Source organism: Salminus brasiliensis, chromosome 17 (genome assembly GCF_030463535.1).
Source record: "Salminus brasiliensis chromosome 17, fSalBra1.hap2, whole genome shotgun sequence".
Taxonomy (NCBI): Eukaryota; Metazoa; Chordata; class Actinopteri; order Characiformes; family Bryconidae; genus Salminus; species Salminus brasiliensis.
In genome coordinates, this window is record NC_132894.1 from 15,099,295 (window position 1) to 15,113,534 (window position 14,240).

At 41.7% G+C, this 14,240-nt stretch overlaps 1 protein-coding gene across 1 annotated transcript in view; it reads right to left on the minus strand.

Moving 5' to 3' along the window:
• Positions 1-14,240, minus strand: part of diaph3 (diaphanous-related formin 3) — a 371,639-nt gene that overhangs the window by 66,317 nt on the left and 291,082 nt on the right. The window contains exons 26-27 of the mRNA XM_072660640.1: positions 13,289-13,384; positions 11,311-11,364 (exon numbers count right to left, since the gene is read on the minus strand). Coding sequence (XP_072516741.1) covers positions 11,311-11,364; positions 13,289-13,384 — 150 coding nt within the window. The remainder of the gene's footprint in view (positions 1-11,310; positions 11,365-13,288; positions 13,385-14,240) is intronic.

Below are 14,240 nucleotides of genomic sequence, written 5' to 3' on the forward strand. Positions count from 1 at the left end.
GTTGCGTAGCTTTGCTGAGCGATGCAGCTCATCTTGAAAGCAGGGAAGTTGTTTACAGACAGTTTCTAAAAGACTGCATGTTCCAAGCTACTTATATCCTGCAATGGCGGCGCGGATCGGCGGGCTGTCTGAAGACATTTAAGCGAGAGGATTGTGTGTATTCAGACGCCAGCGATAATGCTCTATGCTATGCTCGTCAGAGGAATAAATGAGTGATTTAAGGTGACTGAAAATTGCTATCTTTATGTCCAATGCCTGGAATGACCTATATATATATATATATATATATATATATATATATATATATATATATATATATATATATCTCAGGAGCTGTTTGATGTCATTGAAGAGTTTTGCTATCAGATGTTTACTTCCAAAAAGACTCACTTGAACAGCTTTGACAGCTCTAGGCCTCCTCAGAAAATATGTTCAGCCCAGTGGCCAGGTTTCAGGTTAAGACCTCTATTGTAGACTCACACATGCTCATGTGTGTCCATGTGTGACCACCGCTTGTGTTTCCTTTGATGATTAATAGCACATCAGCTGTGGTAGGAAGTTTACACACTCTCATTGTGGACATGAATGAACGAAGCACACGGGACAATAGGAAGGTGCAAGAGGACTGCGTGATTTTTCTGAACAACTGCAGATTCTATGATGATCAGCAGAAACAACTGAATGTGAGTTCAAGTTCTCGGGAGGTGTAGAAACACTGTCAAAGTCTCGAAGTAGATCCAAACTTTGTTTTGGGTGGGCAGGAACAAACCACATACCACTAAGATACAGATCTGCTGTGAAGTAGATGCTGCTGGACCACCAGTGTCTACAGTTAAGGGAGTTTTACATGGCCAATGTACTGAAGTCCAAAAGTGTCCCAAACAACACTGTACCCACTGTAGGTGGGGGAAGGAGAGAAGAACTACCTCAGAATTCTTCAGCATAGCATCAAACCATCAGCTAGATGATTGAACCCTGGACAGATAATGACCCCATACACACACCCCAAAAGTGGCTGTGGAATGGATTAAGCAGTATAACACAGTCTTTTGGTAAGGCATTCCCAAAGTCCTGACCTCAACCCTATTGCGAATATGTGAACTGTGCTCAAAAGTTGGGTCAGAAAGAGCGTGAGTAGAGAGAGAGAGGGGGGTTGGGGGGTTCATGCAGCATAAGGCGTAATGTCTGCAGGGGTTAGGGACTATAAAAAGTTCGCAGACCTCTGTGTTATACTAAGTGTGTGCTACATGTGAGAGCATGTGTGTGTTCAGCCAGTGCTCCTGTGCAGGCACTTCTTGAATTAATCGCTCACCCTAATGAAATGCACAAGGCTCGTATGTGATGTGCAGATGATGTATGGCTCTGAAATACCAATAAATCAAGAGTTTTGACAGTCCAACTTTTAGAACAATGACATGTAGCATCAATTAGAGAGCGGACGGAAGAGAGAACAACGCTCCTCTCCCCTCTTTCTCCCTCTCTCTCTCTCTCTCTCTCTCTGTCTGAGAGGCAGTGATTAACTATTGCTTTCTCTGTTCTCTGTTTCTGTCATTTCTGCAGGAAAAGGAGGAAAAATGAGGCATGGTCCTCCAGCGTTGATGGTAATCTCTAATAAAGCCTCTTAGACTACCGGAACACTACAGAACCTTGCAAACGCTCCATTCATTATCATCAATCAATTTCAGAAAGCAAATCAAAAATGCCAATAAAAAAAGAGATCCTCTTAACAAGGCCAGCCAGTATTAGGATGACGGCTGGATCTGTTTTAATGTCAAGCTGAATGAATCAACTCTGACTGGATGTGTGTATACTACAAGACAAAAGGAGGCAGTAAATCAGGCCTTGTCAGGTTTCTGTAATTATTACTTTTCACTGAAAGAAGTGGCTTGCATTTTAAACATGACTTTAATTCCTCACTAAATTCTACTTTTCAAGATAAAGGAATATTTTTGGAATGGCAAGCATTAACAACTGTTAATATTTTATTCAATTGTGATATACCTTCAGATTAAAATATTAAAAACAATTTCTAAAATCGTTTTTAAAGTAGTACGCCTTTATTTTTGGATGTTTCACTTATAACACTTTATCATTCATTAACTATTATAACTATAATTATACTGTTACATGTTATAAACATTTGTAAGCTTTTAATTTACAATGAACTTATTATGGACTACTGATGATTTAGAGCTACAAATCATTTAATATAGTCACAACACTTCATAAGAAACATACAAGCTGTTACTTCATGATTAACAAATGATGAATAGAGCTGGAATTCAATTGTTATGAATAAGTAATGTACATTTTATAATAATAATTAATATGCAAGTAGCAAGGGCTTTGAGGTTTAGGTCTTTATACTTTATGACTTACTAATCATGAACTAATCAAGTATTTTAAAATATCCTGATTAGTACATCACGGATTATAAAGTACTTCATCATAAATATTTACATGACATTTATTGTATGCTATGTGTTCCTAGCTAGCGTAAATAGCCTTGAGCTAAGATACGGTCAGAAACTGAATTATATTGTGGATAAAGATAAAGTTTCTAAATACTTGATTAGTTCATGATAACAGTTTTCTGAATCCTCTATAACTAGCGTATTATAAAGCTTACTAGTTTATTTCACACACACACACACACACACACACACACACACACACACACACACACACACAGGAAGCCTCAGTGGAATAGCAACTGGGCTGGGTAGGTCTCCAAACACTATTGTTTTATAAGGACTATTAAAACAGGCAGAGGCAATTACTTTGACACTAGAACATACTTGAAGAAGTTCCTTTTTTACCCTCCTCCTCCTGCACTCAGTCCAGCCTCACTTTAACATTGGAGGTCACCACAAATCAGCTTTACATTGCCTCCTCAAATGCAACAAACTTCTGTCCTCTAATCATTTACATTAAATTAAATAATAGCTTGGTAATAGCTATTTATCACCCTTACCAACATCAATGGAGACATCACATTTTCAAAAGTCTCCTTCCTAAAAAATTTTAATCAGTAGAAATGTAACTGTAATAAAAGACACTGCCCACTCTTCTGGCCTGATCTATAGCTCATGGTCTCAGTAAATATCATGTCAGAGCTGATTAATAAGTGGATGCATGCATGCTACAGATCAGACAAAAACAAGAAAGGAAATAGGTAGCTAACCATCTTCGCTAAAATGCTGCTGATTTAGTCTTGAGGAATGACTGTAGAAAACAAGAACATTGTGGTTCCCTTCCATTCAACTGAAATTAATCCAAAACAGCCCACCATGTTAATAAACCTACTCATTTGGTAGACCCGTCCCCGTCTCCCAGAGCAAGCATGTCTCGGATTGCCATAATTGAGTTTATAGCGCAGATGCAACAGTATTTCCACTGGAGTATTTCCCAGTTTGTCCGGAAAATGTAATGCAGTTCATTACCCAGTTACTGCATGTAAGGAACATAGAGGGTGTAATGCAGGTCCTGCAACAGTTTCTTGCAGCCAAAGCTGTCAATCAATGAATTCCTATGTGCAACTCTGCCTTCTTGCGATATAGGAGAATAATAATTTTGGGGGGAAGAAAAAAAGTGTGTGAATATTGACACACCTAAACTAACTGCTGGAATTAGACACTACACTGAAGATGGAAAGACAGTGTAAAGGAGAAAAATGAGGTGGAAAATGGGAAATGGAAAAATGGGGACGGGCTGAGCTACACGCATACCGCAACCAGCCTACAGGTGCTAGACCTGTAGTTGCTTCACCTTTGACAGACTCTGCATGTTCACTACAGTCTTGAGCAGGGTCAGGCAGTGGAAAAAGCTCAAAAACTGGGACCAGGACCGGAACTGCCCACCCTTGGTCTTGAGTATCTGAGTTCAAGCTTCTGTGTTATGTTTATTGTGAGCAATGCTAATGCTGGAGTGGAAGGCATTATCAATAAAGTTACTGATTGCTTTTTTATTATTATTATTGCTTTCGATTTTGCATGAAGTGTGAGTTAGCAAGGTCTGGAAGTGACTGCTAACCATGGCGGTACCAACTGTATCGTTATATTCAATTTCACTCTCTTTTTGCAATGATTTTGTAAAGGCTGTATCACATTTTAGGCTTATATGAAAGTTCATACACAGATTCAGTCATTTATGAGATAACTGATCTAATTTTAAAGAAATCAGCTTTACTCAACATCTCTGAACTAGTTACTGTGTTTGCTTCTGGCCATAGTGTTAAGACTGGAGCTAACATATTAGCATGTGGCTAGATTATTAGATTGTGAAAAAGGTGCTACATCAAAAACAGCCCGGCGTGGAACAATGTGGTAAGCTCATCGACAAAGCAGGAAGATATCTATTCATGTTTTGCTCTGAAAGTCTTAATGTTGTTACGGTATGCAGAGCATGCCACAACTCGCTATGTGAATAATTAGTACAAAAACAAAACATGCACTATAATTCTGGCAGTGCATCGAGCACGATTTTGTATGTGTGGCCATCTTAGCATCCAATATATGTAGGATGGTCTATGGATGAGACACCGCTGAGGTTATGAATATCCACGAATGAGAGCAATGGAGCTCTTCGACTCATGTGGCTTGAGAAGCAAAAAGGTTGCACAGTCAGTAGCAGTTTGTGCTAATTAGACCAAACTGTGAGCTTTACATATGTTGTGCCAAGCCTAACAGATTCTTAATGGATAATGATAGTAATCATAATAAAGTACACATCAATAAATACACAGCTTTCGAAAACCCTCCACTTTTCACACTGTACCGCTGTAGGAGAGCGAGTTAGCTGAATGCTAATGTAGTCATAAATCATGTGATTTTCCGAATCTAAAATCTATTAAGATGGTATGTGCTTGAACGTTCCGTAGAATCAGTTTAATGGAGCATTTCAGATTAGGCCAAAGATTCCCAGAAGGAATGGTGCAAATCGTGGCATGTGTCCATCAAACACGTTCATAAAACCTTTAGTCGCGCTCCACTTTCTCTCTCTCTCTCTTTCGCTCGCTCTCGCTCACTCTCTCCCCTTTTCTCACTCGTCCGGGTGTGAATATTCTGAGTTTAATTTACCAAGTGCTTGCTGACCTTTTCCCGGCCGGCTGCAAATCAATTTCAAGCTCTAATTCAAAAATATACGTTACATGATCGTTGAGAGCTTGGCTATTAAGAAGAGATCATGCCTAATGGCTCTGCAAAGGTAGAACAGCCTCCTCTCTTGACCGAGTCGCCAGGCGAACGCTTGCCTTTCTGACACACTGCCTTGGTAAAGGGTACCTGTGGCAGACAGGAAAAAAGCCAGAACAGACTGGAGAGCCTGGACTCGGGATTTTGAGCCAATCTTGTGGATTCAAAGCTCTCCATGTGGTCAAATACAATCACTCCATCATTCTTGAAGCCCAATCCCTTTTAGAGTCGCATCGCTTGCTCTCTCTCACTCGCTCGCTCGCTCACTCTCTCTCTTTCTCCATTTCTGTCTCTAATGCTCTCTCTCTTAGGCCTTATCATAACCCGGGTCATTCAAGTCATAAAGCCCCTCTTTCTCACACAGAAAAAAAAAGACAGCGTTTCGGTCACACTTAGCTGCTTTAAGTGTTGCCTTAGGCTTAGTGTGAGAGAGTGGGAGAGAGGGAGGAGAGAGAAATAGATGGAGAACGAGAGGCTCCTTTTACCCCATTAATCAAATAATCAGTGTATTATTAAATAACTTCTGTCAAGCACACACATATGCACTGTGTGTAGACAAGCTTGCAAGCCAGGTTAAAACATTAAAACTTTAAAGAATGTCTATCAGGCAAGACGTTTGGCATTTGAAGTGCGCTTCGTTAGTTTGAATGTATAGAAACGGAGTAAAGTACAGGCAAAATCCAGGCCTCTACCTTTTCAGTGAACTTCTGGGGGGAGGAACATGCCTTAAGCACCTCCTCCTCCCTCCTAATGTCCTATAAATACCATCGCTACCTTGTTCATGTGTCAAAAGTCTTCGCAACCCTCCACCAACCCCTCTCCTCCCTTTTACCACGGATCATCTCTCATTACTGCAACCACTTACGAGAGGGGGGACTGGCTTCGTACCAAGCAGAACCCACCTGAACTCCAGCCCAAAGTTCTCAGAGTTCTCCTCCTTCTCTTCAATCTCCTCCCAAATAATCATATGCTGATGGCATGTTCAGAACTAGCAAATTATAATGCAAACTGATGTGGGCTGGCATAGTCATTGTTCGCACATATAAAATTGTCTTAATTTATGTTATATTGGCACTCACACTGTGCACACTGTGAGTGGCCTGACTCGCCTCTGAAAGGACTTCAGGTATGTTTCTCCTAACGTTACTTAGTTTTGTGTGCTACCTCGCATTTAAAGATTTACTCCAGACCTTTAATGATGTATCTTTCCCTTCAAACACACAAACATTAAGGGTCTACACACTCTCATTCACGCTCTATCCTCTTCAAACTCCCCTTCCCCTAAGAAAACAGTACAGGGACAGGCCAACAGTTTAAAGGTCCCGTATCTGAACTCATGAAGAAGTCCCCAAAGGAAGGACCTAGTGGTCTACATCTTCATGAAGTTCAGATATGGGACCCTTAAACTGATGGTACGTCCCTGTACTGGTGGCACTGCACAAAGCGACATGACCTCTGCGTTCCCGAAAGCACCGCAGCATCTTCCGATCCCTGCACACATCACATCAACCCGCAGAGAGCAGAAACCACACACAAACACATTACACTAATGGCTGTACACCATGCTGACCAGTGCACAGAGCTTTTCTGTTCTTGATTACAGTATCTCCTTGTGCAGATGTTTCTGTTTTAATTCTCTTTGCTGCTCCGCTGGAGTGTGAAACGCCAAAGCCCAGGAGATCAATTACTGAGGGGTATTTACAGCTGGGAGAGAGAGGAGGAACAAAGGGAGGGAGGGAGGGCTGCTGACAAACCTCATCACACACTCCTTCCATTAGACATACAGTCCATCACTGGCTCTACAATCCAACCCCTTAATACGGCCTATTCACACACAGCACATGCACATACGCATTAACAGGCACATTCATGAGCGCCACAATACACTCATCATACCGATATTTATATATGTGGATTTTCAGAAGCTTAGGCTTTTGTCTCACCTTAGCTACAGAAGCATATGGCAAAAGGTTAAAATAAATACATTATAGGTAGTTTAACGCATCATAAATTCAAGCTAGGCATAAACCTCTCCTCACCTCAGAGCGCAACCAATTGAACCACTTTACACACAGTCACTGAAGCTGAAAGTGCAGAGATGCCCAAGAAATCACCTGTGTGCCAGAACTTTAAATGATCAGACGTTCAAAGTAAAACGCTCAGTGCCAAATGTGCGATAAGAGTGTTGATATGCAACACAGGCACGGAGAGTCTTATAATTCACCTCAAGTACAAAAGTGTAGCGATGCTCCGTGTACTGCTCAGTAGGCTACATGAAGCTCAAGTGACTGGACGCCCAATCTTGTGTTTCTCCGACTAAGCTTAGCTGTGTACCAGTTTTAAGTAATATCATTAAGGGAAGCTGCTCAGCGTTGACCTCAAATGGTCGGTCACTGGTTTTAGTAGTGGTTTTATAATGTATTGCAATGTTATTTTTTACATACAAACATTACGCTCACTGTTTACACCCAATGCATGCTAAGGCTCTAACCATCATTCATCCTGGTAACCCATTGATTGAAATCGCATGAAGAAAACATATTCCACTTATACTCCGAGATCCGTCTCATACCATCTCCGAAATGGTCCACCACCCGGACAAGTGGCAAACGAAACTGACCTGATCACCAAAAGTGAATGTTAATGCCAGTCGTAAACTGGCTCTTACCTTATCGATCTCTTGGGTAATCTTTTTTTTTTTTTTTTATAGAATTTAATTAAAGTAATAAAAATGCATAGCATAAGCTACACTGGCTACCAATCGCAGAACGCAACTTGAATGGCCTTGCACCTACATATCTGTCTGCTCTTATACAGCTTTATGTTCCTTCATGCAAGCTAATGTTCTCGGACTCTGGTCTCCTGGCTGTTCCTAGGTTCAGGCTTTCCTCTATGGGTAGCAGGTCTTTTGGTGTTGCTGCACTCACCCTTTGAAACTCCTTACCTTCTTTTCGTTTGTCTCTCTCTTTTCCACACTCAAAGCCCAGCTAAAGCCTTTTTTCTGAATCCATTATTCTCTTCAGGTGCCATATTGAATACTGTAAAGCGTCTTTGGGCTGGCAAAAGGCAATATATAAGCGTAACATTATTATTATTATTATTATTTATAAGTGATAATACATATAATGTAGCAAAATACGTGCGGCAAAATACATATAATTAGTTAGGTCCATCAGGTTATTTCTTACTGTAACTATGAACAGTGTCATGCCAATTGTCCTCTAATAACCAGCAATTCATAGATGCAGTATATTGAGGTTTTTTTTTTTTACATTCAAAATCAAGTAATCAAGTTTAATCTACTAACTGTGACGGCTTTAATGCACGCACACACACACGCTCATACACACACAAATATGCCTTCCCACCTGCCACAAATCTCCAGAGAGACACGCCGACTCATCACATGCCGCTGTGCAAATAACAAGTAATTAAGTTTAGGCCGCTAGGTAGGGCACCGAGGGGACCGGGCCAGGGGCCGGAGCGTGCTGAGTGTGTGCGAGTGTGACACGCTGGAGTTTTTATTTAAAAAGCAGATGGCAGAGTGAAAATGAAGATGAATGGGACAGCGGCCTGGTGTGAGATGAGAGCTAATTAGCCAGGCCTGTGCCGGGGCCTGCAGGAGCCAGGGCCTATGCTGACACGGCAAAGCCTTGGGCTCAATTAGTCAGCCTCGGCGCACGGAGAGTGCGGGGACAAGGGCAGAGATGTCCCCGTCCTCACCGCAACCTCAGAGGACCGTGGGCGTCTGGGTGGATGGGGGCAGGGAGCAGTAGCACCAGTCATCCCACAATGCAACTTGCCCTTCGTTTCTTTTTGCCCGGGGGGAAAAGCGCAGTGCAACGTACGGAGCTGCTGATGGATCGCATCAGGACACGTGTGCCGTCGTTCTCTTCCCCTCTATCCTCTTTCTAAATCACTAGCTTAATTTCCTCTATGTATTTAATTTTCTCTCTATTTTGGTTCATTCTGTCTTCCTTTGCCCCGATCTAATTTAAGAAAAGGAGTGAGCGAGTGTGCGAGAGAGAGAGAGAGAGAGAGAGGCAGAGAGACATTATCAGTGCCATGGGTGGAGAGTGGGAGGAGAACACTCGGTAATTGTATTCATGTATGCTTGCTCTACCAGCTGCACAGGCTCCTATTAAAAGCAATAACAGGCTAATAAGGTTACAGCTTAATTTTTTAAGTGCCTCAATAACGATTATGGCGCAACCTTGACAAGACAGCCTCTGTTGTTTATCTTGTGCTGATGATGCACTACATTCCGGCGCCTATCGTAAATAATATTGGGAAATTGAATTTAGACTCATTAGTATTTCAATATCTTCATAAGTAGATAGGTCACATAAAGATATTCAGCAGTTAGCAAGTCTCCACAAAAGGTGCAAGTACAGACAGACAGTCTGGATGCATCAGGATGCTGATGCCGCCATGTTTGGCTAGAACGAGCTCTCGCTGCATTTGACAAGTATGCTACAACAAATTGCAACATACTGTTAAAAAGCTCTTACCAGGAATCTCTCCCTACCTGCTAATGTCAAATCCCACTGGGTAGTGAAGAACATGGATCAAAGCCATGGCGTTTCTAAAGCATGACGGTGAGGTGCTTCAGTAACCCCTCCTCCCCTCATTCCCCTCCACCCACCCCCATTGCAAACAAGCCAGTAAACCTCCATCCAAGCAGGCAGACTGCTTGTGAAGTGTCATTCTGACAGGTGGGCGATCGGCGAGTCTCCGTGGGCAGCTCCAGAGCACATTAACACTCAGTTGTCACCGGAGCTAATGCATGCACATTAGCAACAATCCCTGCTCAGTAAAAGCTCAAACACCCACGCCAAAGAGCCAATCACGGCCAGACAGGCTAGAAAAGCTGTGAGCCACACGATTGGCTGGAAACACACAGGAGACAGTTTTTGAGAAAGAAGAGCAGAAAAGCGGTGTCATGCAGGCATCTCCGTACAAGAGTGCCTTTTTAAGCTTGTAAATGGTGACACATAGCCAGACATGAAGCCTTAAGCAAAGACATCTGACTGGTCTAAAAGCCTGCCAAAGCATGTTTATGAGGCAAGACATGTTCGAAAAGCTAAAGCTAAAGCTAAAGCTAGAACTTAGGCGTAGGGGTGGGCAATATGACAATGTTATCATCATCATGACTAAACATTTCATGTTATGGTTTTCTCAGCATGTCATAGGCATCCTAAAAAACACTGAAAAGCTGCACTTATCAAAAAAAGGACAAATTTAGACTCGAATTATATTAAATTTAGACTTGAATTATAAAGTGCCTGTAAATGAAAACATCCAGTGTGTACTTAATTAAGACATGATAATCTAAAAAAATATTTCATACGAAATGTATATGAATGTATAATATACATAGAACCCCCTCTAAAAAACCTTGGTCCATCACTTGTGATCTATAGCTTCCATAATAATGCAGTGCTTGGACCCGTATTCACCTATTTTTCTTACGCAATTGGTAGGCTATGGCTTTAAATTCTTGTAGAGATTAAATTAACAGAAAAAAAAGTTTATTTATAACTGCATAACTGTAAGACAAAAACTAGATGGAAGCTGATTATCCTGGTTGCCACATACAATTATTTACACATAACAGCTCTATATCTTTATATTTATTTAGCGTAATAAACCCAGAATTTTATCAATTCTAAACAGTTCTAACTTTCCCATGGCACATACGGTGTGTCATGAAGAAGCATGAGTGCATTGCAGTGCTATCCTTTTGCCATATTGCCCATCCTGATGTGTAAACAAACTGTGAAACATGAAAGTCTTCATGTTCAGACACGCTAGGTGGCAAATTCTTAACTGGCTTAATGAACGGCCATGTATCACAATCATGAGTAGTGTTACTAAGTTTGGAATACATTAGAGAAGCAGCCTGATCAATCTCAATTTCCCATGGATCTCGGAGGCTGAAGGATGAGGCAAGGCTTATATAGCTCTTTTAGTGATGGAGAAGGAAAAAGACCAACAGCGCAGTGTTAATGAACAAGGACTAAGGTTACATTCGCAGAAGAAGTGAAAATAAAGCGGAGAGCGTGAGTCAAGCACACAGCTGAGAGAAACACTTTCTCGTCTGTGCTCTTCTTTTTACCGTGGTTGCAGTCTTTCAGAACTGGCCTTTGGCTGACCGTTTCAGGTGGTTCATCTGTGGAACACCAGACAGATAACGGGAGAGTGAGACTGAGAAAGACACACACATATAGATATATATATAGATATATATATACGGGCACACATTCACAGCTTTTGATAACATGCCATCTGTGAGAATGGAAGCATTGTATACTTCTGCAAGGGACTGATTTCACCTCGGTGTTCAGCCAGGCCGCATGATTGCTCCAGTCTGATAGTTGGGATATTATCCTAGATGTTTTTGCCACAGGGGGTTGATTTCTTTACAGTGTAGTGGGATATAGTTCGATTCCTGTCCATAGCGAGGTGATAAGGCGATTGTGCTCTGTCAGTGGGGTGCTGATTTGGGCTTTTTGGGTCTTTTCTTTTGACATGGGCAGTTCTATTAGGTAATCTGTCTGAACGGATTCCCATAACGGTAAACTAGTCTTCTACTCTTGCAGTTTACGCAGGGCCTGACCAGTGCTTTACTAACCGATATGACTGCCAGTTCTTAATTGTTAATCTAAAAGTTTTCCACATATGAAGTTGCATATAAACATAACATAGCACTGGGGTCAGGAGAATCCCTTTAGTGTTTGTTTTCTGTTAATGACCTCTTTATTGTTTTGTTTTAGTTTTGTTGCGTTACAAAATAATACTTTGAGGCCAAAGGTTCTCTCTGAACATACAGTGTTATGCAAATGTTTGGCATCCTAGTTTAAGTACATGTGTTTTTGATTTTCTCTACAGAGAAAACACTTTTATGCTATTTAAAAGCATTTTAAAGATGTATGCTCATTTTAAAACATAAATCGTGAATATATCTTATATCATATATCTTGAAATTGAATATATTGAAAAAAGAAAAAGAAATAAATAAACAAACCACCAAACAAAAACATCAAATGTGGAGTGTACATAATTAATGGCTGTTGTTGCATTTCAACCCCACCTCTTCCAAACATGTTTTCAGAAAATAAATTGAAATTGTGCTCCAAAATGTTTAGTAAAAAGTCATATTTAGATTATTTCCTGCTGTTTTTCTTAATTTCACAATGTAACAAAATCTGGCATTATATATATATATATATATATATATATATATATATATTAGAAATTATTTATTTATTATTTATGGTGGTTTAGACAAAGAGCTCAAAGAGCTGGTATTTACCGGCATGTTATCAGTTCTGCTTTTGCCAGTACAGATAAAATTACTGGTCCTCAACATGGGTCAATGTTATCAGCCAACCAATACATCAGTTGTGCTTCAAGCTTAAGGTGGATGCTCTTTAAATATTGATCTTATTCAGCAATGTGTGTGTGCAGTTAGTTAGTGTGAGTCAATTTTAAAATTGCATACATTCATGATGGCTGCTCTGATTGCCCTCTAAGTGTGTGGGCAACCATATATCTTATTGTGTGTCCTTGTGTTTGCTCAGAAAGTGCACATCTCACTGTGTGTCTATGTACGTGGGTGTGTGTGTGTGTCTCCATGAGTGACTACGTTGCGAAAAAGGGCCGTATCGACTCAGACCGGCGTCAGTGCGATCAGATTTGGGCCTACTGGAGGCACTGGGGTTTGTAACCAGTTATGACATCAGCCAGAAAGCATGAAGATCTGAGCCAGACAGCAAGTCATAACAGGAGTGGGGCAGACGGCACCTTCTCCCTCAGCGCCCCTTTGCATTGCAGGGCATGGCCGGCTCTCTTCCTTGGGCTCCAAGCTGGCTACAACAACATGATATTATACATACAGACTGTCTTGTTTGAGGTCAGGGTATGAATCTTGGCATGACAAGAGGGGGTAGATTGACGGTGTATTCTTCAAAAGGGGATTACTGAAGAAAGATTGAAGAGGTGGGAGGAGGGTGTACCTAAATGAATGAGATGTGGAGGGAGTGAGTATGACAGAGGGAAAGGAGAGGAGAGATGATGAAAGAGATGAAACTCACCTCGAGGCCTAGGTGCTCTTTTCCTGCGGTCTCGGAATGCGGCTCCGGACTGCAGAGCTTCTAGCAGGCTGTCCATCACTCCGGTCTCATCCTTTTCTATAAGGACATAGGGAGAGAAAGAAAGAGGAAGAGAGAGGGAGACAAAGAGAGAGTAAAAAAAGAGAGAGAGAGAAAAGGGAAAAAAAAAAAAACCATCAGACTGTGGTGGGGTATTTCTTTTCCATTTTACTTCCCTGGCCTTGAGTGAGGGTTTCCATAGCAATGCACAAAAAGATTAGAGGCGCCGGGCCCTGGGCAGTACATCAAGGTGGAAAGCTCGGCGATTTGAGAAGCAGACAGGCCCTTAACTGGCTCATACATCACCTGTGAGCCGCTCGCTCTAAACAAATCCACTGTATTTGTGGCTTTTGCCGGCCATCTCATAAAAACGGATCTGGAGCTGAAGTCGTTAACCCGAAGCTACTGGCTTTTCTGCAGTCGAGGCCTCCAGAGAGGAAGGAGAGAGAAAGAGAGCAGGCCTGCAGACACCGCAGCCCCTCAGGCGGAATACGGCCAAGCTGGACTAAAGCCTGCCGCTAAATCACCGCTGACCATGGCACACCCTGCCCTATCCACACAGTCAAATGGAACGCATGACACAGCACCCCCACAGTCGCGCAGCTTTCAGAAGAGGGCATATGGGGGAGTGGGGGGATAAAGCTGACAGAAAAGTGTGGTTTTCAGCAGGTTTTCAGAGAAAGTGTTTCTCAGCGGTGCGCTGGAACAGTGTGTTTAACTGGTAAGCACCTCGGGTCTTGACAGAGTAACCTTGCCACATCAATCCTTTGATATATTGATACTGAATTTGCAGAAAAAGAGAAAAAGAAACACACATACGCACAGAAAAAGGTAAAGATTGTATGTTTTATAAGTTGAAATCAAAACAAGAGGCTCCTTTCTTGCACTACAGCTG